General features: G+C 43.5%; 1 protein-coding gene across 1 annotated transcript; it reads right to left on the reverse strand.

The window, feature by feature from the left end:
* On the reverse strand, window positions 1-27,550 carry dmgdh (dimethylglycine dehydrogenase). The gene is made up of 17 exons (XM_029709753.1): window positions 27,062-27,550; window positions 26,263-26,431; window positions 25,141-25,239; window positions 21,255-21,419; window positions 20,465-20,669; window positions 12,963-13,057; window positions 12,674-12,827; window positions 12,324-12,522; window positions 11,968-12,137; window positions 10,984-11,137; window positions 7,851-8,016; window positions 6,602-6,732; window positions 5,904-6,121; window positions 5,663-5,820; window positions 5,531-5,590; window positions 5,168-5,302; window positions 1-4,851 (listed from the first exon to the last, which is right to left on the reverse strand). Exons 1-17 carry the CDS (start codon window positions 27,181-27,183, stop codon window positions 4,645-4,647), a joined length of 2,607 nt encoding a protein of 868 aa, XP_029565613.1. The 5' UTR covers window positions 27,184-27,550; the 3' UTR covers window positions 1-4,644.
* Between the last annotated feature and the right edge of the window lie 339 nt (window positions 27,551-27,889).

Below are 27,889 nucleotides of genomic sequence, written 5' to 3' on the forward strand. Positions count from 1 at the left end.
CAAACTTGGCATTGGATTTAATTAACCAATGTTTAACCCACACATTTTCTAGAGGGACGGCTTTAGGCGGAACACACAGTATCGTACCACATGCATCTGCAAGTTTTCTATTCAGAAGTTGTAAGAAATTCCACACGAATATTATAGTTCCAGCACAACGAAGGAAATATAGAGGTGAGTAAAATTGTTAATATGTTGTATTTGTATTAAATGCATTACAGAAGTGTAACGTTAGATCAGCTTAACTTAACCTGGCCGTTTGTTACTTTGTGGCAGCATGAAAAATAATAAAATATATCATCAACAAACTCATGGTGCTGAGTGTTTTTACTTAAACCACACCCCGTAAACGCATTGTAACGTAAAACGGTTAGACATAAAGGGTAGTTACCAAGCAAGTCAGTTATTTTAAGTAAATGAATTAATAAGCATGGTACCCATTGCTTTTGCTCTTTAGTTTTCACCAAAATGAAGAGAAAGAAGGACGTCATGTCTTTTCTTTAGAAGAAGGACAAGGCAGACAGTGAGACAGAGCCAGATGGCTCAGGTGTGGAGAGAGCAAGAGAAAGCAGAGAGAGAGCAGGAAGACTTGTCCATTGGAGAGACAGAGTGAAGGCATAGCAGAGCAGGAAAGTGAGACAGATGGAGAAGCCGAGGTAGAGGCTCAGACTGAGACACCAACAGAGGAGCCTCGTGCGTCCACAAGCAGTGGACCATCAGGTTTGTGATGTTGAATAAATCTGTGGTTACTTGTAAAGCAGTGGAATTAGTCAGTTTGTAAGGTGTAAAGAAATGAGTCAGTTTATATGGTGTGTAGAAATGAGTCAGTTTATATGGTGTATAGAAATGAGTCAGTTTATATGGTGTGTAGAAATGAGTCAGTTTGTGATTGAAATGAATTCTTATTTAACATGCTATTGGGCTTGTGATATAGATATCAGATGGATTTCAGAAGTTGCCTGATGGCAATGGTATATCTAAAATGACCCAAATAGATACTTTTAATTATAGATTTTTTTCTTTGGCAGATATCAGCAAATCCCGGGAGGAACCACCGGTGCAGCCAATGATGAACATATACCCAAGAACCCTGATGGAGGACCGGAGGAGGAGCGTCAAGGCGGCCTGGTACCATATCCACCCCTGGCTTGAATATTCAAAAAAATCAGACTGTTTTTTTTTTTTTTTACACCTGCAGGCATTTTAGCCCTCCCAAAGTCTCAGAGACTGTATTTGATTCACAATTGGCTTTTAACAACTGGAAGAAGGCAACTTACAAAGAGGGGGGATTTGCAATTCATGCAAGGTCTGAGCAGCACAAACAAGCAATAATTACATGGAGAGACTATCAGAAAGCTGTAAAAAGTAATGCAACACTGGTAAATGCCCTAAACAAGGAACACAACAAACAGGTTCAAGAAAAATCAGGACTATATTAAAACAATAGGAGAAGTACTACTTACAGCCACACAAAACATTGCACAGAGAGGACACGATGAGTCTGCAGAGTCAGATAACAAAGGGAACTTCATGGTAATCCTAGAAACAACAGCTAAGGATGACACAACTGTGGAAAAAAGGTTGACTTCCATTCATAATGCCAAATATACAAGCAAAGGGATTCAGAATGAGGTTCTGAGTTGTTTGGCAGACATGGTTTGAACCAAAATGATAGAAGAAGTGAAAGACAGTGAGGTCTTTCGCATAATGGCAGACGAAACAAAAGATGTAAAAACAAAAAGGAGCAGATATCACTAGTACTCAGGTACTATTTCAGAGGAGCTGTCCATGAGAGCTTTCTCCACTTTGAATCGGCTGATCGACTAGATGCAGCAGGGCTTACTGACAAAATCATACACATATTAGAAAGTCATGGTCTTGAATACAAAAACAACCTGGTAGGCCAAGCATATGACGGTGCTTCCGTTATGAGTGGCAAGCATTCAGGTGTCCAGGCACGCATTAAAGAACAAGCAAAGCAGGCGTTTTACATCCACTGCAGTGCACACTGTCTAAACTTAGTTTTAGTGGATACAGTCAAAGCTGTCCCTGAGGTAGGACAGTTCTTATCCTTACTAGAAAGACTTTACGTCTTTACATCTGGGTCATATGTGCATCAAAAATGGCTTAACATACAAAAAGAGATGTACCCAGGTGCACCTAGAGAGCTTCAGAGACTAAGTGACACTCGCTGGGCATGTCGATATATGGCTCTACATACTATTATGGATAGATTACCTGCCATTAAGCGATTCCTGCAAGACATAGTCCAAGAACAATGGTGACAGATCTGTTGAGGCACGAGTTCTGCTTGCACAGATTGAATTGTAAATCTTTGTGTGCCTTGTTACACTCCATAAAGTGTTTGGAGAAGAAAACATTTCTATCAGATATGCTACAGTCTTCATCACTTGACCTGTCAAAGGCTGTTGATTTAGTTGAAGCCTTAGTTCAAACTTTGAATGGCTACAGGGATGGGTCATTTTTTGATGACCTATGGAATGAAGTGTTGAACACAGCTGAGCAATGCGATACACCCCCCTGCAAAACGACCAAAAAAGCTAAGCTCTCAATTTAATGGAGACTGTGTACTCAGTACAGTGGGTCAGATTCAGAACAAGAAAAAGGCAGTTTTCGTACAACCCTTTTCTACCCTGTTTTAGATCATATGCTCAATGAGCTTAACAGAAGGTTCCCTAGCAAAAACTGTGGCATAATGAATGGCATCCAAACTCTAAACCCGACAAGTGATGTATTTCTCAAAGAGAAGTCCCTGTTTCCATTTGCTAGAATGTATGAATCAAATATTGAGGACTTGGGGCATGAACTACATCAGTTCAGAAGACTTTTAGAAAGGAAAATACAGAGTGGCATGCAGAGACCCTCCAGTGTAGTACAGCTGGTATTATTCATTGAGCCTTATACAGAAGTTTCCTTTGAGCTCTTTAAACTGTGCAAGATAGCTGTTTCAATCCCTGTTAGTACTGCTTCTTGTGAACTGAGTTTTTCTGCACTAAAGCTGGTGAAAACGTATCTCAGGTCCACAATGTCAGATGACAGATTAAGCAATTTAGGTGTATTGAGTCAAGGAGGGCAAAGGCCTTGAGTCTAGATGAATTTGCTGATCTTTTTGCAAAAAAACACAAAAAACGGAGAATACAGTTGATGTGACCCGATACTGAATATGTAATGCAAATGAAAATTATAATGGAAGCGCAAATAAATTGTTGAATGATTATGAACATGGTCTTTTGCCTGCAATGCAGTGAAGAAAACGATATGACAACAATAACGTCTAATGTAACTGGCCCCTCTAACAGTACAACTGGCCCCAGCTTGGCCCCACCAGTTGAAATGGTCTAGAACCGCCACTGGTGCATAGTTGATTATTATCTGCAATATGCCCGCCCTCCTTTAAGACTGAGGTTTGTGCAAAGCATTATCATAGTTAATTGTCTCTTCCACATAAGGTAGAGACTACAGTAGGAAGTAAAGCAGCATCTATTTGGCCCATTCTTCTTGTGATAGTGTAGCTACAATAACACTTCTACCAAGACTGCTTTTCAACCCCATAATAACCCTTAATACCTGGAATTTAAAAAGCCATTCAAACAGATAACACTGCCACACTGAGACATTAAAATGCCACCTAAGAGAAATGATTGGCTCTGTTGTTAAGCAGTTAAGGTATAGGTACTTAATGACCACATTCTAAGGGTTGGATGGATTCAAGACTTAAGCCAAAGGTATCATGACTTTAAAGGCTCAGTGTTTTATATACATTTCCACACTACGATGTTAGAATACGACTGTGAAAATGATAATGCAAGAGCTGTTTGAAAAGACCACCTGAAATTTCAGCCTCTTTTGGTGGGATGGAGTTTTGGCCTGCCTGTTGACATCACCAGGCGGTAAATGAGTTAATAGACCAATAAGAAAGAGTTCCAAACCTCTCTGCCAATAACAGCTAGTGTAAGATCAATCCCAGACCACTCCCGAACGGTCCTAACAAAATTCTTGCTTGAGAAATTGCACTTTTTTTCTTCTTCTTAGGGGTGAAATTCTTAAAAAAAATAAAATGTTTTAAACAATCACAGTTCGGTACTTAATTGTTACCAAGAAATGATTTGATATCGAGATAAAAATGGCTGCATTGGACCTGTAATACTATGAATACTGAGACGAATACAAGTATAGGGCTACGTTCCAATATGTCCATAGGTCCACATTGGAACCTAGAGTTAAGCTCTTATATGCACATTCTAGGTTGCTCTAGCTGATTCTTCCTCACCAGATGACCAAACAGGAAAGTATATATTTTTTTTTTTACTTCATAGTCAAAGTCTGTCTCAAATGATACCCTATATAGTACACAACAAACAGTGCACAAAATAGGAAATAGGGTGTCATTTGAGTACCATTCATCACATTTCAGTCTTTTTCATGTCACTTTGTCAGCCAGTATAGTTCACTTCACAGTGTAGTTGCTTGGTTGGTGTCGGCTCTACCGTTTGTGGACCTTGGTCGAACCTGGGTTGAAATTAGCACCAGGAGCATACTGTAAATATTTGAAAGAAAACATCCTATTTTCGACCCAGGTCTGGTACTCTAGTTCTAAGCTGGTTCTCTGCCCGTCCCCAGTGTCTATGCCTTGCTCTTCTTCTGCAGCCGGGTCCTGGTTGGTTCTGTGAGGACCAGTGGCTCCTGGACCACCATGGCAGGATACTTCCTCCCCAACATCTCCACTTCCACCTTCTGCCCTACAGAACACAGCTCCACTGGCAGGTAGGCAAACGCCAGGCTCTGCTGGGTGGTGTAGCTGTAGGCCCCAGATGTAGTGTTACCAACCACCTAGGAGAGATGGAGAAGGTTGCAGGAAGGCAAACGTTGGGTGGAAGTGTAAGCCTCTAATGTTGTGTTGCCTCTATACCACACACACACACACACACACACCTTAACCCCAAACCTAACCCTTAAGCCTAAAATAGCATTTTAACAAATTAATTTAACAAAAACACAGAACTGTTACTACTACAAAATCAAATCAATTTTATTTGTCAAATGCTTTGTAAACAACAGGTGTAGACTAACAGTGAAATTGTTTCTTACCTTGTCAGAACATTCTGGTCCTGATAAGGTAGGAAAACAATGTACACACACAACTCACCTTGCCATTGAGCCAGATAGTCTCGTTGCCCTCTGGGTCAACATCATCCGTATCCATGGTGATGTATGACAGCTTCCTCTTCAGACCTTTTGCTTTGATCTCCTGCAGCGCTGCCTTACCGATGAAGTCAGCATGCTGGAGACAGACAAGGAGAGATGTTAGAGTGTTGGTATGTGTGCTTTATTTCTAAGTAGCATAAATAACCCAAAAAATAATACAGGTGTGTAGGAGAAAATGTTAACTAAGTAGACTTAGTATACTGGCCACAATTTCATAACGTAAAAATAAGCTACACGTTTGAATATGACACCTCTATTTGAACACACAGTGGTTGACTGGTGAAACAGCAGTAGCAATGTCTACCTTGTTGAGTTTGATGAAGTAGTCCAGACCAGCTTCCAGAGGGTTGGTGTCACAGTTCATCTGATGAGACAAAAACATCAGTCCAACATCCACAAACAACTTAAAAAGGTGTGTGTGTGTGTGTGTGCGTACCTCTGCGCCCCAGCCTCTGAAGCCTTTCTCCAGTCGTAGTGATGACATGGCGTAGGTACCAAAGTTGTCGATGCCCTCGTCCTCTCCTGCTGCCATGATAGCCTGGTACACAGCTGCCATGTCCTTGTGAGGAATGTACAGCTCCCAGCCCAACTCACCTGAAACACCGTCCGTTAGCTGACCTGTACATGCATTCACATGCCACACATACTCTTAAAAATGTTTAAGCCCACAAACACACCTGTGTAGGAGATCCTGATAGCTCTGAGGTTGACGCCACCCAGTTGAATGGGTTTGCAGTGGAGGAACTTAAAGCTTGCGTCGCTCATGTCCTCCTGAGTGAGTTTCTGTAGAACATCTCTAGCCTTTGGTCCAGCCACACCCAACACCCCAATGTCCTCTGTCACGTTGGAAATATCTACATCATACGCCCCCTCGACTACCTCCTCCTCCATCCACCTGGGGTTAGGGAGGGGTCCATAGGGTTATATTTACAACTTCAAGCAACTCAAAAGGAATCGAAACACTGGCACAATGTTGATTAAACTAATCAAAGTCTTCAATATTAACTTTGATTAGTTGAATCATGTATATTAGTGCAGGGCTGGAGCAAAACCCTGCACCCACATGGCCCTTGGTGGAAAAGATAGGTCACCACTAGGGGGTGATATACAACACCAGCAGACTGTCTCATGATGTATGAGAGACCGAGAGCTGAATAAATAGGTAGAAAAGAGATGCATTTGTTTATAATGTGCTGTTTGCCTATTGGAGCAGAGAGAGGGGACGTTAAAGTAGCAGCTGCTGTAACTACCAGTGTTTCTAAGTGGGTTAGAATAATGTTATATAATGGATTACTGAATAATTTTATATGGGACGGCTTGACTCTACACCTTGTTAGCTGGCCTGGGCTGCTTAGAGTCTGTCTGCCTGTGTTACCTGAGGTCATGCAGCTCTGATCCAGATCCTGTGATGAGGAGGAACTCTCCAGGTGTGAGCTGGGTAATGGTGACCTCAGCGTAGACTCTCCCAGTGGGGGTCAACATGTGGCTGATGTTAGTCAGGCCCACCTGACAGGGGAGAGAGTGAAACATAAATATAACATTAACCTAAGCCTGAGCAGCAAACAGAACACTGCCACCTGTTGGCAATAGAGTTGTATAGGGACGTATACAGTGGTGCAATGAGCTGTCTGAGTGAGTGAGTTTTGCCTGGTGCGATGCAATGATACATTTAGTCCCTCTCGTTTTGGGCCTAGCGTTGGTGAGATACAGTGAGTTGTGTATAGAATAGTTGTAATACAGTGAGTTGTAATACAGTGAGTAGTTGTGTATAGTGTTATCCTTACCTTGGGCCTAGCGTTGGTGAGATACAGTGAGTAGTTGTGTATAGTGTTATCCTTACCTTGGGCCTAGCGTTGGTGAGATACAGTGAGTAGTTGTGTATAGTGTTATCCTTACCTTGGGCCTAGCGTTGGTGAGATACAGTGAGTAGTTGTGTATAGTGTTATCCTTACCTTGGGCCTAGCGTTGGTGAGATACAGTGAGTAGTTGTGTATAGTGTTATCCTTACCTTGGGCATAGCGTTGGTGAGATACAGTGAGTAGTTGTGTATAGTGTTATCCTTACCTTGGGCCTAGCGTTGGTGAGATACAGTGAGTAGTTGTGTATAGTGTTATCCTTACCTTGGGCCTAGCGTTGGTGAGATACAGTGAGTAGTTGTGTATAGTGTTATCCTTACCTTGGGCATAGCGTTGGTGAGATACAGTGAGTAGTTGTGTATAGTGTTATCCTTACCTTGGGCCTAGCGTTGGTGAGATACAGTGAGTAGTTGTGTATAGTGTTATCCTTACCTTGGGCATAGCGTTGGTGAGATACAGTGAGTAGTTGTGTATAGTGTTATCCTTACCTTGGGCATAGCGTTGGTGAGATACAGTGAGTAGTTGTGTATAGTGTTATCCTTACCTTGGGCATAGCGTTGGTGAGATACAGTGAGTAGTTGTGTATAGTGTTATCCTTACCTTGGGCATAGCGTTGGTGAGATACAGTGAGTAGTTGTGTATAGTGTTATCCTTACCTTGGGCATAGCGTTGGTGAGATACAGTGAGTAGTTGTGTATAGTGTTATCCTTACCTTGGGCCTAGCGTTGGTGAGATACAGTGAGTAGTTGTGTATAGTGTTATCCTTACCTTGGGCATAGTGTTGGCGAACAGTCTGTCCAGCAGTTTATGAGAATCTTTCCCTTTAACCATGAACTTGCCGAAGGGTGTCAGGTCAATGACCCCAACCTTCTCCATCACCAGCTTACACTCCCTCCCCACCGGACCGAACCAGTTGGTACGCCTGAAACTGGGCCTGGGGAGTAAAGACAGACACTTGTGGGTTAGTTACTTGGTTAATTTAAAATGTAAATGGCAAAGTATTGGCTGAGACAGACCTGTACAGTTGTGAAGAGGGCACGGCAGTGCCTCTTTCCACTAAGGACGTTGAAAACATTTGGATCCTCAAAAAGTTATACAGCTGCACCACCGAGAGTATCTTGACTGGCTGCATCGCTGCATGGTATGGCAAATGCACCGCCCTCGACCGCAAAGCGCTAAAGGATGGTGCGGACAACCCAGTAAATCACTGGGGCCAAGCTCCCTGCCATCCGGGACCTCTATATCAGGCAGTCTCAGAGGAAGGCCCAAAAATTGACAAATTCTCCAGCCACCCAAGCCATAGACTGTGCAAAGCTGTCATTTTTTTATTAACCTTTATTTAACTAGGCAAGTCAGTTAAGAACAAATTCTTATTTACAATGACGGCCTAGGAACAGTGGGTTAACTGCCTTGTTCAGTAACAGAACGACAGGTTTTTACCTTGTCAGCTGGGGGATTCGATCTAGCAACCTTTCGGTTACTGGCCCAACGCTCTCACCACTAGGCTACCTGTCACCCCGTCATCAAAGCAAAAGGGTTACTACATAGTTCCATATGTGTTTTTTCATAGTTTGGATGTCTTCATTATTATTCTACAATGTAGAAAATAAAAAATAATTTAAAAAACCATGGTATGAGTGGGTGTGTCTAAACTTTTGACTGGTACTGTACACACATAAAAAAGTATGTGGACACCTCTCGTCGAACATCTAATTCCAAAGGTGTTCGATGGGGTTGAGGTCAGGGCTCTATGCAGGCCAATCAAGTTCTTCCATACCGGTCTACACAAACCATTCCTGTATGGACCTTGCTTTGTGCACTGGGGCATTGTTATGCTGAAACAGGAAAGGGCCTTCCCCAAACTGTTGCCACAAAGTTGGAAGCACAGAATTGTGCAGAACGTCATTGTACGCTGTATTGTTAAGATTTCCCTTCACTAGAACTAGGGGGCCTTGCACAAACCTTGAAAAACAGCCCCAGACCATTATTCATCCTCTACCAAACTTTACAGTTGGCACTATGCATTCAGGCAAGTAGCGTTCTCCTGGCATCCGCCAAACCCAGAATCGTTCGTCAGACTGCCAGATGGTGAAGCGTGATTCATCACTCCAGAGAGCGTGTTTTCGCTGCTCCAGAGTCCAATGGTGGCAAGCTTTACACCACCCCAGCCAACACTTGGCATTGCGCATGGTGATCTTAAGCAACCTGTGAGTGTTGCAAATGAGGACAGACGATTTTACCACGCTACACGCTTCGCACGCGGAGGTCCCGTTCTGTGAGCTTGTGTGGCCTACAACTTTGTTACTCCTAGACGTTTCCACTTCACAACAAAAGCACTTACAGTTGACCGGGGCAGATCTAGAAGGGCAGACATTTTACAAACTGATTTGTTGCAAAGGTGGCATCCTATGACGGTGCCACATTGAAAGTCACTGAGCTTTTCAGTAAGGCCATTTGACTATGGAGATTGCATGGCTGTGTGCTTGATTTTATACACCTGTCAACAACAGGTGTGGCTGAAATAGCCGAATGCACTAAGTTGAAGAGGTGTCCCCATATGTTTGTATATATAGTGTATTTATTGGGTAGAGTTGTTTGCCAGACTTAAACACTGTGTTATAAAATAACAGTCATACAAAGACATGGTGTTAGGAAGGACACTTCACTGCCAGTACTTAAATAACATTGCATCACTGAGTCCTTATACAGTAGGTTTTATAGTTTTACATATGGAAAACTATTTTCATATACCGTGGGCATAATTTCATAAAGAAATCCCACAGGTGGTGCTAAATTCTCTGACCAAGTGGAAGCTAACCCTGGGTTTGAGTTGGCCAACAATCTTAAATCTGAGTTTAAACGGGCCAATTGGAACCTAACCCTAGGTTTGATCTCCAAAACACCTCCAGCTCTTAAAACAAAAGTGGTTTGAGACCTTGAACACCTGATGAGGATGAAGTCAGACTAATAGTATCAGTCTATAAGGTTACTGAACAGTAGCTACACAAGATTTATTTCCCAAAGCATTACATGTAAATATGTTTTGATGTTCTCTCTAAATGGTTCTATTGTGCTGGCTAGAGTAACTGTTACATAATGCCATGTTACATTCGGTGAGCTCACCTCTGTAAGACCCATTGGGGCTGGCTGATATATTTACAGGGGGTGGTCTCCACTCCTCCACTGGGAGCTGTCCAGCCTATCCTAACCTCCCCCTTCTATCCCCCCCAAAAAGAACACCAATTCCTTGAACATTCTAACACACTCTCAGCTGCACCAGGATGAAATCACACTGCTGTCACGTGCCCAATTTTCTTTTCTTCTTTTAAGACCATCAATGCATAAACCTGATACAAAATTAATTTATGTGAATGATATAAGCACAGAAATTGTTTGCTCTGTGGGAAATGAATGTCCTACTAGTCAGTGACAATTGCGTGGAGTTGAGTTTGTGACAGCAACTATGTGAGATAGTATTATAGACACCATGTCCTGGGATTTCCTTTGATCTTCTATGTAGAGGAACCCCTTACCGTCTAACAACTCGTGTAGCTTGTGAGCGTCAGAGCAAAACATGTTACACGTGGGTGTTCGTGAGAGTCTCAAACTATTCCGACTCCACAGATGTTTTTGTAATAAGACCGGGCCCTGGCCCCTTCGGCATCCACCCTTGTCTCACAAACAACTAACTCAGCCCCAGTTAATCACAGACTAATGGTTGGTATCTGCGGATGCAGACCAAATAGACAAATCCAATGGTATGACTCTGTAGCTCAAAGTCACAATGTATAAAAGGGGTTTCATGTCCTAAATCATGCCGCCGTTATGGTGGGACTCATTGGGTTAACGCTCAGTGTATTGTCATATTTGTACTGATTGATTGACTGGTTTGGTATCTTACTTGTAACCGACATTGTCTCCAGGCTTATAGAACCAGTGAGGCTGTTCCCAGCCGGCGTGGAACCCCATGGAAGCTTTTCCCTTTAGCAGCTCATACACACCACTGGTCCTGTTGGTCGGACGGCCAGCAAAACGCTCCTCTTTAGGGTAGCCCACTGAGAGAGGGGGGAAGGAGGGAGAGAGCAGAGGGGGGGGGGGGGGGGGGGGGTAAAGAGAGAGAGGAGAGTTGACAGCATGAGCGATCGTGAGTAGATGTGCTTGTTTTGTGATCAAAGCGAAAGCTACAGGTAGTGATGTGTACATCTGTTCATATCCTTTACTAGTTACTAGCGAGTTACTAGCCCAGTTATGGATCATTTGCAGTCAGCAATGGGAAAGTGATTGCTTCCTACAAGAGCTCAAAATCTTTGAAAAGTGAGTCAGGTAAAGAGCTTTTTTTTGTCTTAAAGGGGCTGTGTTGTATTTTGAGACAGGCTTGCATAAACTAAGTAGGCAGAGGGTAGCAGCATTTGTCTGATTCTCTGTAATAGTGGTATGGGAATAATGATGCATTTTATTTTGTAAAGTGGTTTCTTGCATCAAAACACCAGTATAACATGTTGTCTGAAGGACAAGTGGATAAACAGGTTCATGTCAAGACCTACATGTTTTTTTCCAAAAGTCTCATGGAATGTAGGCACACATTGGCTGCTACTGTAGACTGAACGATAGAACAGCTATGTCCATGTTAAAACGTTATGGGATGCATTTTCTCCATTGCTTTTGATGGTAGACCACTCTCGTAGGCCTACATTATGATCAAATAGCCACAGTAGCCTACTTGACCACTTAAAACAAACTTAAAGCGGGTACAGCCTCAGTGTTCACAATAAACACGCTGGAAGTTGCACAGGATTTTCACAACCTTCAAGTTTGTGCATAGCAGATCAGAGAATTTGCTAGGTGATGAAAAACATTTGAGGGAACATTGGTAGTGACTACTCACCCACGTTGTTGAATCCATAGGACTCTCTGGCTTTGGCACACATGTAGGGTACAGTGGTCCATTTTCCATACCGGTTGGGGTCACATTCAATGAGGTCATAGGGGGGTTCCCCTGTCACGATCCAATCACTGAGGAACTTCCCAATGCCACCGGCGTGGATCACTCCATACCTGGGACACAAACAGACCCTGAGGTATGCCTTTAAGCTTCAACCTCCTACTCCCTGGCAATCAAACATAAGGCTTTTATAGTTCCCACAATACGGAAGATGCTTAAAACTTTCACACTACACCATCCAGTCATATTGATTTCAGCATCCACCCGACCCCATCACAAACACAAACACTCCCGTTTACCCGAAGCCGATAGCGGTCCAGTAGCTACGTGCTCCCTGGTGCGGTCCGACCATAGGAAGGAGGTCAGGGGTATAGGTGATTGGTCCAGACACAATGTTGATGATGTCAGCATTCTTCAGTACAGGCACCATCTCCATGGCCATCTCTACGTGGTGCATGATACGGTCCAGGTCTGACTCAAACAACTCCTTACCAAAACCTGTTCAACACACACACACACACACACACACACACACACACACACACACACACACACACACACAGAGAGAGAGTGTACAACTGAGGTTAAGGCATAGAGAGCGAGGGTAAGAGAGAGGGTGAGAGAGCGATAGAGAGATCAGCAGACAGACCTGGTGGTACTCCATCTCTAACCCAGGAGTCCTGCAGCACCATCTTCTCCTCTCTCTCGTAGGGTCCAAACAGCAGTCCATCTCTCTCCTGTCTGAGGTAGTAGGAGCCCTCCAGGTCCCTGATCACTGGCAGCTCTGCCTTTAGGGCCTTTACCTAGACACAACAAAACACAACATTTATTAAACATCAAATCAAATGCTGTTAAACATCACAACACATTTACTGTAAAATATGCACAATGAAGGATAGTTAATACAGTAAGACATTAAAATGTAATTAAATTAGTACCTCAGGCACCGTTGCCGTGACAACATACTGGTGATGGACAGGGATAGTGGGGTGCTCAAAGCCAATCTGCTGGCCAACTTCCCTTGCCCAGAAACCTGTTGACCAATCAAAAATTAGTAATGAGTTCATGGTCTGCACAGGAAATTGATGAGTTTTGATGAGACCAGGAAGCAGTTAACACACAGACAGTAGGGAGAAAGACACCACCAGCATGTAAACAGCCATCCCTGAACCGCTCCAGTCTCCACCATAAGGAAAGCAAAACAAAACAAGGTTAAGAACAGAGCCTCACACACACACTTACACTCTCTGCCCTCTACCAACCAGCCTTCACTTCTTGAGACCAAAACACTGTAAAGCCAACTGGGTCCCACAGAGGATTGTAAAAAGATAATGACATAAATGGAGGCGTGTGTATGTGTGTCTAAGGGATGTCTTGAGCAGAAAATGGCCATAAAATTGTAGAATATTAGAATGCCATATACAGAGTGTATAAGCTGGCAGCTAAGAAGAGTGAGAGCATGACTTACTACAGTACTATGGTGTACTCTATGCCACTCAGATATGGGCTGTGTTTGAAATTGTACCCTATATAGTCCACTACTTTAGGCAAGAACCATGGGCCTCTGGCGAAAAGTAGTGCACTATATAGAGAATAGGATGCCATTTCAGATTGAGACCTGCTATATTACACTAACAGAGTTAGCTGTCTGAATATGGCTCCAACACTATGGCTCAACCATAGAGATCCTATTCAATTAGCATTGCTAGCTATTTTTGACAAACTTTGCTAGCTAATAACATTGCAATCTGTCTAAAGTCAATTTGATGACATGATAATGCTGGCAAAGTTGTTCCCTACTAAATATTTTACTACTTCAGCAACGTCATTGTATTTCCAGGCACTATAGTTTAATTTAGACTAAACAGTAGTTAGCATTCGTCCAGAATGACTGTGCTTATCACCACTTTACCAAGGGCACCACTATGGCGCTGCCGATAGAGGGCGGCTAGAGATCTTTCATAATAATGTCATACTGCGACTGAGTGACGGAGGTGCAACCTATGAAATGGAAGACTGTTGCTACTGGTCCCTAGCCAGACAAACATAATGATTTGTGGGGTGAAAGTCTGACGTGTGTCAATCTCTCCCTCCCTCTCTCCCTCCCTCTCTCCCTCTCTCCCTCCCTCTCTCCCTCTCTCTCTCCCTCTCTCTCTCTCTCTCTCTCTCTCCCTCTCCCTCTCTCTCTCCCTCTCTCTCTCTCCCTCTCTCTCTCTCCCTCTCTACACACACACACACACCATGGCCCCTGCTGCCACCACAGCTGTTTGTCCCCACAGATCACAGACTGGTAATGGCCTGCAGGAACTAGTTGTGACGGGGAACCAATGTCAGATTGCGGCAGAAGTCAACAACTGGGGTTATCTGCTGAGTTGCAACTGTTCCACACCAGACCCTGGCTCAAATACAATGCATTCAGAAAGAATTCAGACCCTTTGACTTTTACCACATTTTGTTATGTTACAGCCTTATTCTAAAATGGATTCATTCCCCCCCCCCCTCAATCTACATACAATACCCCATAATGACAAAGCAAAAAATGTTTTTTAGAAATGTTTGCAAATGTATAAAAAAAAAATCTAAACTGAAATAATAATTATTCGGACCCTTTGCTCAGTACTTTGGCAGCGATTACAGCCTTGAGTCTTCTTGGGTATGACACTACAAGCCTGGCACACCTGTACTTGGGGAGTTTCTCCTATTCTTCTCTGGAGATCCTCTCAAGCTCTTTCAGGTTGGATGGGAGCGTCACTGCACAGCTATTTTCAGGTCTCTCCAGAGATGTTAGATCGGGTTCAAGTCCGGATTCTGGCTGGGCCACTCAAGGACATTCAGATACTTGTCCCGAAGCCACTACTGCGTTGTCTTGGCTGTGTCCTTAGGGTCGTTGTCCTGTTGGAAGGTGATCATTCATCCCAATCTGAGGTCCTGAGAGATCTGGAGAAGATTTTTTATCAAGGACCTCTCTGTACTTTGCTCCGTCCATCTTTCCCTTGATCCTGGCTCGTCTCCCAATCCCTGCCGCTTAAAAACATCCCCACAGCATGATGCTGCCACCACCATGCTTCACCGTAGGGATGGTATTGGCCAGGTGATAAGCGGTGCCTGGTTTCCTCCAGACGTGACGCTTGGCATTCAGGCCAAAGAGTTCAATCTTGGTTTCATCAGACCAGAGAATCTTGTTTCTCATGGTCTGAGAGTCTTTAGGTGCCTTTTGGCAAACTCCAAGCGGGCGGTCATGTGCCTTTTACTGAAGAGTGGCTTCCATCCGGAGCTCGGTCAGACTGACCATCGGGTTCTTGGTCACCTCCCTGACCAAGGCTCTTCTCCCACAATTGCTCAGTTTGGCCAGGTGGCCTACTCTAGCAAGAGTCTTGGTGGTTCCAAACTTCTTCCATTTAAGAATGATGGAGGCCACTGTGTTCTTGGGGACCTTCAATGCTGCATACATTTTTTGGTACCCTTCCCCAGATCTGTGCCTCGACACAATCCTGTCTCGGAGCTCTACAGACAATTCCTTTGACCTCATGGCTTGGTTTTTGCTCTGACATGCACTGTCAACTGTGGGTATATAGACAGGTGTGTGCCTTTCCAAATCATGTCCAATCAATTGAATTTACCACAGGTGGAGTCCACGTTGTAGAAACATCTCAAGGATGATCAAACAGGATGCACCGGAGCTCAATTTTGAGTCTCATAGCAAAGGGTCTGAATAATTATGCAAATAAGGTATTTGTTTTTTATACATTTGCAAACATTTCTAAAAACCTGTTTTTGCTTTGTCATTATGGGGTATTGTGTGAAGGTTGATGAGGATTATAATTTATTTTTTTTACCCATGTAGAATAAGGCTGTAACGTAACGAAATGTGGAAAAAGTCAAGGGGTCTGAATACTTTTGGAATGCATTGTACATAAATACTTAAACTACATGTAGGGTCTGATTTAGTCGCTCATTTTAGATTCCGCTTTCTCGCTCTCAAATTGGGCAGTTTGCCTGATTTTAACAACATCAGCTTTGTTTACATTTTCCAGCTCAGAGGGACGTACGTACTCTCTACTTTTAAAGGTTGCCTTGCCCCAATTCTGTCGAATACAGCCAGTTGGGCCAGGGCAGAGCTTCTGGAGGAGTCAGAGTAGACAGCACACATGTTTACAAGCTCCCTGTAGTAGGACACACACAGGGCCATTCACAGACCCTCCCAGGAATAACCTCTAATGAATGGACTCATTGGAAGTGGGGCTTTGTCTGACACAGGCTCAGCCATGTCCAGAGTACAACCACCTCCACACCTCTAACTAACTAGTTAATTTCCCTCCCTTGCTTATATTTATGAGCACCAGTGATAACCTAAATAGTTTCTAAAGGCCAGAGACTCTGAAACAAGGTTTCTCTCTCTCGTTGAGACACTGTCCTTTCACTGGGGGTCTCAGTGTCCTGTGCACCTTTAGTAGGTCACAGGGCCAACATGGTGAAACCAATCCTTCAGGGGGAGACACATTCCAAGAACCACAACCCTTTACCTTACTCTGGGGGTTCTCATTGGTCAAGGTGCCAAACAGTGATGGGGTGTAGCATTATGAAGGTAGGGTTGGAGAAGGGGAGGTAGAGATGGAATGGGGTGAATGTGGGAGTGAAACAAGGGGGGGAGGAAAGGGGGGAGTTTGAGACAGTGGAAGGAGAGAGAGATGGAATAGGGTGAGTGTGGGACTACAATGTGTGTGTTACTTGTGTATTGTATTTGTGAGACATTCTACTGCACTGTTGGAGCTACTGCAGAAACATAAGCATTTCACTGCACCTGCTATAACGCCTGCAAATATGTGAACGCAACCAATAAACTGATTAGATTGTTTTTAAACATTTTTAGAAGGTGGGAGGGATGGAATGAGTGTGGGAGTAGAGGGAGGGAGCAAATGAGACTGGTGTTTGTGAGGAATGCTCCAGCTGTACTTCAGGATCTGCTTTCACATGGAGTTATTTCTGCAGACCATCACTCCAGCAAGCATAAATCACATATCCTACCCTGCATGTCGAGGGGTGAACCTCCAAATCCCACCACACACACAACTCACCCACCCACCCACTAAAGGAAAGAGTAGTTTGACCTGAGGATTAGAGAGTTGTATTGTAATGAAAGACATAAACTTCCCAATGATATGTATAGAGAGGGAGGCTTCGACGGAAGTGGTCTTTTTTGGAATATGTTTTTTCTTCACAGAAGATCATCCTCCTCCTCCCAGGGTTATTCCCACAAATACGAACAAAGCTCACAAAATGTCCAAAACTCAACCACAAATCACTGGGCCTATTCCAAAGTAGTATAATGAAGTTGAGAGATTTAACTCTTAAGTAAAGGAGTGAGTTTAAGGGGTGTATTAGCTACTGTTTATGAGTACAACCAAGGATGTTCTGATAAAGAAGCCCACAAAACCAAAACTGGACACACAGATAAGACTCTCAGACTGCAGGTTGTATATGTGTGCGTGTCTGCAAAGTGCAAACACAGCAACTGACACAATCACCACACAAACGACACAAACTCCCACTACCCGGCCTATATGTGCACTCTACTATTTTACTGGACCATATGGAGACCGTAGTCATTACTGCATTGGTCAAACACTATAAATCTACAGTGTCCAGTGGGGTTTCAAACAACAGCAGCTTCAAAGACAAGGTTTTAGATGAAATCCCTCAGCTGCGCTATGGGACATTTCCATTGTACCCCTGACAAAGTGGCTTTCATTTGGCCCCAGCAGCTTTATGTGCAGCTATACATTTCTCTCTCCATGTTGATTGTATGCAAAGTGTAATGTATAGGACAAGGCTGTAAGGCTCTCACCAGCCGTGACTTATGCAATAACACATGTCTATGGGCAGTATATCTGCAGATCCCCTATAGGAAGTGTTATATCTACCAAGCACTCGTTTTACTCTGTAGCTCAGTTGGTAGAGCATGGTGTTTGCAGCGCCAGGATAGTATGTTCAATTCCTGGGACTACCCGTACGTAAAATGTATGCACGCATGACTGTAAATGGCATTTGGTTAAAAGCGTCTGTTAAATGGCATATATTATATTAATATTAGAGCCCAATTCATCCTGTCTACCAAAATAAAACATATCTGTTTTTTTGCCTGACTGGACAATGTTGTAGCTGCTGTGAATCAACTACGTATCAAGCACTAGACAACATTTTGGTAGTTACAGGCAGCAGGTAGCCTAGGGGTTAGGAGAGTTGGGCCAGTAACTGAAACGTTGCTGGGTTGAATCCCCAAGCAGACTAGGTGAAGCACTTTACCCTAATAGCTCTGGATAAGAGTGTCTGCTAAATGACTTAAATGAAGTTACAGCTTGTTACATTACGCCAACTGAGGAAATCAAGTTGAGTTGACAAAACATAATGAGTAAAATTCTAAGATAGCTGACTGTTATTCAAAGATGACTTCCTATGTTTTTTTTATTGTAATAAAACAATTTCTACCCCTTTTTCTCCCCAATTGGTAGTTACAGTCTTGTCTCGTCGCTGCAACTCCCGTACGGACTCGGGAGAGGCGAAGGTCGAGAGCCATGCATCCTCCAAAACACGACCCTGCCTTTTGATACACTGCTCGCTTAACCCAGAAGCCACCCGCGACACAGCCCGGGATCGAACCCGGATCTGTCGTGACGCCTCAAGCACTGCAGTGCCTTAGACCGCTGCACCACACCACTCGGGAGGCCCAGTCAGGTACGGTTTGACTGTTGTACATAGGTGATGTTAACACTAGGTTGTCAAATGAGTGGACCCAAACTGCAAATTCATGAACTTAAAGAAAACATAAAAGTTTGCAGAGAAAAGGCACATGGAAACCCAAGCTTCACTAAGGAATCAGAAAATGTTTGTTCTTCAAGATTTAAAAACATCTGTCAGCAAAGTGTTAAACGTCTGCTGAAGAGGCGTCCTTCAGCTGCTGCTCTGTGATTGGCTAAAACCTGTTGGCCTGTTTGGGTAAACTGATGAGGGAACGGAGTGCCAGGGGCCATAATATTAATGGGTTTAGCAAAGCTACAACAAAGCAAAGTAAACCTAGAACGTGCCCCCCCCCCCCCCCCCATCCCTCCTCCAGGGACCCATAAAGGAGGGAGAGAGCAAACTTCAGGCAGCTGCAAAATGAATCAGTTATGCAAGGAGGTATGATAGTGGTGACAAAACCTTGCCAACGTAATCCTCCCAGAACTGGTATGACCCGGTTCAAACCATGCGACCCTGCTTCCCCTGAACTCAGAATGTCGTGTATATGGTCAAATGTCCCTAAGATAGCAGCCTTGGAATAAGAGCAGTTCAGACAAGAGTCAGAAAGACTGAAAGAGGCTCAGCACTGGGCCAAATCAAACAAGAACGACAACTGAACTCACCCCTAAAGTATTTAGGTTCATCAACTTCTTTGTCCTCAGGACTGGGGTCCTAAGATCTAATTTGTCTGTGCAGAGTGTGCTCTTTACTGTAGTCTATACCCAATACTACTTTCACTACGGTCATCTCGCTTTCGTCTGTCTACAAGCAGTAAAAAAAATACACAGCCGGTGGCTGAACTGAAAATGAGTTCATGAGGAGTGACTGGTTTGATTGACTTGAGAGACATGGGGTCCTGCATTTTAACCAACCCAAACTGGTAAACCAGGTCTGTGGGTTTAGTTTCTGACAAGCTGGAGAGGAGATAGAGGTGTTAACTTCCCCAGCTCACCCACCCAGACTGGTCTGTGTTATACAATCTGACTCACCCCGACTCGTTTACAAAAATCTTCAACTGAAGTTGTTGTTCAAGCCTTTTGGCCGGCTCTAATCATAGTTTCTCAATGTTTGCCAGTGAGATTTCAATCTGACCCAAGAGCTGTGAATAACAGGACTGTGTTGCTGAATGGACAAACTGCTGGAGTCAGTTTTAAACATTAGAAACTCATCTATAGCCCTAAATGACCTCTACATGCTGATATATCTACAAGATACTACAGTGCATGATGCAATGTATTGATACAATTGATCTAGAAGTCAACAGTCAATGCATGTTCTGTAGTATGGTCACTAATGTTAGTTTGGACGTACAAGCTTGTGCGAGGAGCAATCAATCGTGATTTGCAGCACAAACACACTCTGTACAATAACATAGAGCCTGGACCCAACTACATCAACGCTCATCTGGCTCTCTGGCAGACCAAGTTCTAGCAGGAAGCTAAGCCTCCCAGTTAGCCAAAGGTTCTTGTTTCTATTCTCCATATATGCAGCAAGAAGTATATGTTGTGCATGTATTCCTGCATGCATTTGTATGTACCAGTGATGACCCATTCCATTCCAGCCATTACAATGAGCCTGTCCACAGATTCTGCCCTCCTCTAGCCTCCATTGGGGTTTACATAGAGACAGATATTTTGCCACTGACAAATATTCGACCACTGACCTGTGGCGTTGACTATGCGGTTAGCTCTGATGGTCCCGTATGGGGTCTGGACATCCCACTTCCCATCACTGGTGGGTGTGAGGCCAGAGACCAGGGCTGGGTTGTAGATCTGGGCTCCATACATACGGGCCCCAGCAGCCAGGGCCATGGTTAGGGAGTAGGGGTCAATATGGCCGTCTCCTGGGTTATATAGACCCGCTAGCACCTGGGGGAGGTGGATATAAAGTGTAACTGTCATGTCGTTGTCTACTGGTTCAAACAAACGTTCTTGGTCAATGACAACTTTAAAGATACATTATGGAAGTTTTGTTTCCCTCAAGATCCCCCGCAGAGGGAAAAGTTATGTAAAGCCTCTTTAAATCATTAGAGTATATCCACTAGGCTCTTAAGTCATGACATGAAACTGAGATCATGATGAGGTCTATTAGCCTGGTCCCAGATCTGTTTGTGCCGTCTTCCAACTCCTATGGGCATTGTCATACCAATGACCAATGGAGTTGGCAAGACAGTGTAAACATATCTGTCTATGGCGCATGAGAATGCGTTCCTCCGTTCCAGACCAGAACAATAGATATAGAGCCACGGTTATAGATCAGTGGTGGCTGGTGGCACTTTAAATGGAGAGGACAGGTTCATAGTAATGGCTGGAACGGAATAAATTGAATGGTATCAAACACCTGGTTTTCCATGTGTTTGGTACCATTCCGTTAACTCCATCCATTATTACCAGCTGTCCTCCCCTCACTAGCCTCCTCTGACAGATATAGAGCTCTTTGGTTCAGGTCCAGACCTTGTCCATGTTGAGCAGGGGGAAGAGCTCCTTGATCTTCTCAGGGGTGATGAGCCACTGGGGAGTGGGGTGCCAGTGGGTTCTTGCCATCTGGTACTTCAGCTCATCCACTCTGACTGGGGTGGAGGCAATACGGATACTGCCTGGCTGGTGGAAACCCACCGCCTATAGACACATGGATAAAATGTGTAAAACATATATACATACATAGTGGGTATCATAAGTATTCACCCCCCTTTTTCCCCAGATTTTGTTGTCATTGAGCTACACACAGAACTTCATGAAATGAATAAAAATGTAATAACTAAAATAGTTATTGCAAAAGTATTCACCCCATTTGTTTAGACAAGCCTAAAATAGTTCTGGAGTCAAATTTGGCTAAACAATTCTCATAATAAGTAGCATGTCAACCCCTGTTATTAGCGTGAAATAGCAGGGGTTGGCATAATTTCTCTGTCCCCCATACATACAACATATGTAAGGTCCCTCAGGCAAGTATTGAATTTCAAGTACAGATTCAACTACAAAGACCAGTGAGATTTTTGAAAGACTCATAGTAAAAGGGCAGTGATTGGTAACAATAACAAAATAGACATTTAATATCTCTTTAAGCATGTTCAAGTTAATAATTATGCTGTGGATTATGTATTAAACCCCCCGACACATCAAAGATGCAGTCGTCCTTCTGAACTGAGCTGCAGGGCGGGAATGAAACTGCTCAGGGATGTCACCCTGAGGCCATTGCTGATTTTAAAACAGCTCAATGGCTGTGAAGGAAAAAAACTGAGGATGGCTCAACATTGTATTTACTCCACAATAATGACCTAAAAAGTAGAATAAAAAAAATATACAGAACACAAATATTGCAAAACATGCATCCTGTATGCAAAGCCTCATGTTTGGGGCAAGTCCAACAACACTGAGTTACTGCCTCCTTATTTTCAAGGATGATGGCGGCTGCATCATGGAATGGGTATGCTTGACATTGGCAAACAGAATTTTTCACAATAAAAAGAAATTGGACAGAGCTAAGGACAGACAAGGTCCTAGAGGAAAATCTGCTTCAGTCTGCTTTCCACCAGACACTGGGAGAGGAATTCACCTTTCAGCAGGACAATAACCTACAACACAAGGTCGAATTTATACTGGAGTTGCTCACCAACAAGACAGTGAATGTTCCTGTGTGGCCAAGTTACAGTTTTGACTTAAATCTGCTACAAAATCTTACCAAGACTTAAATAGCTGTCTAGCCAACATCTAGAATCATTTTTAAAAGACTAAATGGGCAAATATTGCACAATCCAGGTGTGCAAAGCTCTTAGAGCAGTGGTTCTTAACCTGGGTTCGATCGAACCCCAGGGGTTCGGTGAGCCAGTCTCAGGGGTTCGGCGGAGGTCAAGAAACACACCCGACTCATATGATTCGTGATGACACGCCCCGCTTGGCCATCATTGGCTGCAGGTGATCATGCAACATCGCTTGGCCTATCTGTGCTGCAGGGAATTTGGCGCGCTCAGTAGTCGAATTGTGACTGTCGTGATGGTACGTTGTGTGATTTCTTTCTTAATATTTTAATCCCTTCATACTAACTATGTCGAGCAAAAAAAGAAAGTGGTCGGACGAATATGTACAATATGGATTCACATGTATAACGGAACGTGATGAGAGTCAGCGTCCTAACTGCATGATTTGTAATGCCAAGTTGAGCAATTCTAGTCTAGCACCGGCAAAACTAAGAGAACACTTCCTTAAGCTGCATGGAGATGGACAATACAAGAACACAACACTCGCTGAATTCAAGGTGAAGAGAGCCAGATTCGATGTATCCATCAACAAACCGATCCTCACAGCATCGTACGAAGTTGCTTACCTGATCGCAAAGCAGGGCAAACCACACACCATTGGTGAAACACTCATAAAACCAGCTGTGTTGAAGATGGCGAATATCATGCTGGGAAAAGCGGCTGAAGTTAAGTTATCCCAAATTTCTCTTTCAAATGACACCATTATGACAGAATAGAGGACATGAGCAAAGACATCTTGGCTCAAGTAGTTGCAGATCTGATTTCAAGCCCAGCAAAATTCAGCCTTCAACTCGACGAGACCACAGACGTTTCCAATCTAAGCCAGCTTGCTGTATTTGTGCGCTATGTGAAAGACGACGTGATAAAGGAAGATTTTTTATTTTGTAAGCCTCTTACGACAACAACTAAGGCAGCCGATGTGAAGAAACTTGTGGATGACTTCTTCAAAGACAACAATCTTTCGTGGGATATGGTTTCTGCAGTTTGTTCGGACGGAGCTCCAGTCATGCTGGGAAGAAAGTCTGGTTTTGGTGCGCTAGTGAAAGCCGATGCACCACACATCATTGTTACGCATTGTATTCTGCACAGGCATGCGTTGGCAACAAAAACCTTGCCTCCAAAACTGGCAGAAGTATTAAAAATTGTAGTGGAATGCGTGAACTATGTGCGAAATAGTGCTCTGAGGCACTGCATCTTCAGTGAGCTGTGTAAAGAAATGGGCTCTGAATTCGAGGTACTTCTGTACCATTCTAACGTTCGGTGGTTATCCCGGGGACAGGTGCTGAATCGTGTTTTTGCCGTGCGTGTGGAATTAGCCCTGTTTTTGCAAGAGCACCAACATCGTCATGCAGATTGCTTAAAAGATTCTGAGTTCATTCTCATTTTAGCGTACATGGCTGATATCTTCGCAGCTCTCAATCATCTCAATCAACAGATGCAGGGCGGTGGAGTCAACATCATCGAAGCGGAAGAAAACCTGAAGGTTTTTCAAAAAAAGCTACCGTTATGGAAACGACGAACAGAGAACGATAACTTCGCAAACTTTCCCCTGCTGGACGACTGTGTAAGTAAGATCGAAGATGTATCTGGAATCGGAGACATTTCTGTACCCGCGGAACTGAAGCAAGCAATTGCCACGCACTTAGATGAGCTTGCAAAGTCTCTCGACGGATACTTCCCTACAAGAGAGTCAGATCCAGCATGGGTGAGACAGCCGTTCACGTTTAGTGTTGAGACAACAGATGTCAATGATGAATACCTCGATGAAATCATTGAAATTCAGCAGAGCCAGGTTCAACAGCAACTCTTCAGAACAACAACGCTCTCAACGTTTTGGTGTCAACAAATGGTAACGTACCCTGTTATTGCTAAGAAAGCTCTGGAGATTTTCATACCGTTTGTTACAACATATCTTTGCGAGCAATCCTTTTCGAGGATGCTGGACATAAAAACGAAGAAAAGGAACAGACTTTGTTGCGAAAATGACATGAGAGTGGCACTTGCCAAGGTGAAGCCGCGCATTTCTGAACTGGTCTCTGAAAGGCAACAGCAGAAGTCACACTGATTTGCAGTAAATATTCATTATTATGTTTTTGTTTTTGTGTGAAAATCATGTTTTAATGGTTTTGTTCTTTGAACACTGATGTTGATGCACGGTTCATTTTGTGCACCAGTAAAATATATACCTATGTTTTGAATTTTATTTTTCCAATTAAGAAGGGTTCGGTGAATGCGCATATGAAACTGGTGGGGGTCAGTACCTCCAACAAGGTTAAGAACCACTGTCTTAGAGACTTACCCAAGAAGACTCCCAGCTGTAATTGCTACAAAAGGAGTTAACATGTATTGACTCAAGGCATATTAACGTTTATATTCTTCCAATTTCACAATACAGACTATTTTTTGTCATCAATGACAACAACAACAACAACAAAAATCACAATTATATTCATTTCAATCCCACTTTGTAACAACAAAATGAAAAAACCCAAGGGGGGTGAATACTTTGATACCCACTGTACATAGATACACTCATACAGACATGATATAACCCGTTGTGCTGTGGCTGACGTGTAGTATACCTGTCCTGTCTCGGCCTCCAGACTCTCATACAGCTTGATGCTGTGGTAATGGACCTTCTTCAGGTTGATACCAGGGTGGTAGTACGTGGTCAAACCAGCCTGGAACAGACAATAAACATGGACACTTAGAAGAGGAGACATGGTCATGTAAATGGAAACACTGACAACACTTGATCTACTGTACTGACCCTGCAAGTTTGCAAAGCAATGATTTGAAAATGCATCTTATAAAATAATAGTAATAATACACATTTCAACAACATCATGTTATCTCCATTGACTAACTACACAACCAGGGCATGCAGTTCACATGTTCCTAGCACAGATACATAGAATGAGAAGTTTGATAAGTCTACTAGGAAAGTTGGCCCCTTGACATTAAGAGCAGCATATTTACTATGTAGAGTAACCTATATGGGATAGGGTTGGTTGGAAGGGGGTTATAGAGAGGCAGAATTAGGTCATTAGATCCTTGGCAGAACCACATAGGCCTGGTTCTTTGACAGCAGCTGTCTTTGACAGCTAACATAACTTAGATCTTCTTACATGCTTCCATCTACTTCTTGGGAATCTCCCTCTGCCGAGTGGACTATCTGATATCTCGCCGTAGTATCTTTGGTCAGGTTTTTCCCGTTAACTGTAAGTCGTTCTGGATAAGATGACTAAATGACAAAATGTAAATATCTTGAGTGTGGTCTCAATGTATTATTTCCGTGTTGAATATCTCTGAGCTCCTTTATCTTTTTTCTCTGACCGTTCCTTCTAATAGTGGGTGTGTGTAACAACTCCTTAACTTATTCAAATGTTGGGGAACATGAAAACTCCCATGAACGTCTCAGGTCGAAACAGGTGTCAGACCATCAATAAATGGGCGAGTTCATTTGCATGCCCCGGGTGGGTGGAGATTTCACTTAAGGGGTACAGGGCCTTGCAAAACAAACTCCCCCAATACGTTTGTGTGCCCCCCTGACTGACAAACAAAACAAGACTCTATCCATGAACCCCTGAAGCCATCTGTTGCTCCCAGACAGTTCGGTCTTCCCTCCTACGGTTAAGATAAGGTTTTGGGGACAGGAAAGCTGATCCTAGATCTGTTTTAGTTTGTTGTTCTTGTTGACCTACAGCGTGCCAGGTTGATCCAGCGGTCAGTTCAGACTTCTCCAGCAGGACCACATCCTTCTGTCCAGCCTTGGCCAGGTGATAGGCCAGACTGACTCCAACACAGCCCCCTCCGATGATCACCGTCTCAGCCGTGTCCTTCCACCTCTTCCCCAGGACCATAGTGCTGTCCCTGAGAGGGGGAAGAGGGGGTAAAGAGGGGTGAGATGAGAGAAGACAGTGAGACCAAATGTAAAATATATATATATATATATATATATATATATATATATATATATATATATATATATATATATTCATTGATTTGAATGCATTTGAATCTATTTCAATACAGGTAAAGATGTGTAGAGTAGTTATGTGACTTCTATGAAGCAGAAGAGATTATTGTGAAGAAAATCCACCCTGACCAGTTCTGACCTGACATACACCCCTGGAAGGAAATGCAACATGTTGCCATGAGATCACTCAGATAGCCTGGCACATTAACGTCAGTTGGAGATATAGGCTATATTGTTTGTCACATTATAAACACAGAGAACATTAGCGCGTCAGAAGAATCTCATGGTCTGTTCAGCAGGGAAGTCATGTGCATTATGCAAACTGAATTAAAACGGTTGGGTTGTGGACAGACCCATAATAACATTACGCTATCAAAGAGCCCCGTATAGCCTACCGGACACCTCTGTGGTCTCCTCCAACTGTCCCAAACGCGAAATCTGTAACCTTACTGTCGGATACAAGAAAGCTGAAAGGGTAACATGAGTTGTTTACTACAAGGCAAAAAGTGCACGAGGGGGCTTACCCATTTCCCACATGTCTCTGCGAAGTGTAGCTTATTGTACGCAGTGGAAGACACACAATAGCGCGATATGCGGCTAAATCTCTCCGGAGGTGAGTATTAATTGCGTTAAAAAACCTAGACATGGTTTAACTAATTAAAATATCTATGAAAACACCTCAAAGCATACCAGAACCACCTCTGCCTAATCCCCCACCGCAATTTACTGCATGCCTTCTATACCAAAGCACAATTTTGTTAACTGAACACGCCCTCGTCCGAGCAGAGCGCCAGTCAATTTCGGCACAGTGAAACTTGGTGCGTTCAAAACAACTGGGAACTCAGGTAAAAACGAGCTCAGACTGGGAAAAATCGTGACATCAGTGATCTTCAGGTCGGAGAAGTTGGAGCTCTAGGATCTGGCCTTAATGACTATCTTGGTTGAAAATCGATCTGGCCTTAATCGCCATGCACTAGTATAATCTCCACCCGGCACTCCACGGGACTGGCCACTTCTCAGAGCCTGGTTCCTGCCTCTTCCCAGGTCCCTGCCTTTCTAGGGAGTTTTTCCTAGCCACTGCTTCTACATCTGCATCGCTTGCTCTTTGGGGTTTTAGGTTGGGTAAAAATGGCTTTATAAAATACATTTATTGATTGATTGTTTGATGGATAGCATGATGCTCGAGTTTCCAACTTGTAATTCCGATTTGGATGGCCGTTTAAAACGATTTTTCCTATTCGGAGTTCGTTTCTTTTCGAGTTCCGAGTTGTTTTGAACGCACCAACTGTGTCCAGACCCTCCCAGTCTAAAAATCGCTGAAAGGTTAACTCTTTAGATACCATAGGTCAGGC

The sequence above is a fragment of the Salmo trutta genome, chromosome 23, assembly GCF_901001165.1.
Source record: "Salmo trutta chromosome 23, fSalTru1.1, whole genome shotgun sequence".
Taxonomy (NCBI): Eukaryota; Metazoa; Chordata; class Actinopteri; order Salmoniformes; family Salmonidae; genus Salmo; species Salmo trutta.

Bases quoted from the DNA above. Each gene is read 5' to 3' on its own strand.
- dmgdh (XM_029709753.1), bottom strand. From the start codon at position 27,183: ATGTCTAGGTTTTTTAACGCAATTAATACTCACCTCCGGAGAGATTTA. The intron at 13,058-20,464 runs GTCAGTGGTCGA...ATTGGTCAACAG, and splicing joins CCGCATAGTCAACGCCACAG to GTTTCTGGGCAAGGGAAGTT. The intron at 4,852-5,167 runs GTGAGTTGTGTG...CATCTCTCCTAG, and splicing joins CTATCTGGCTCAATGGCAAG to GTGGTTGGTAACACTACATC.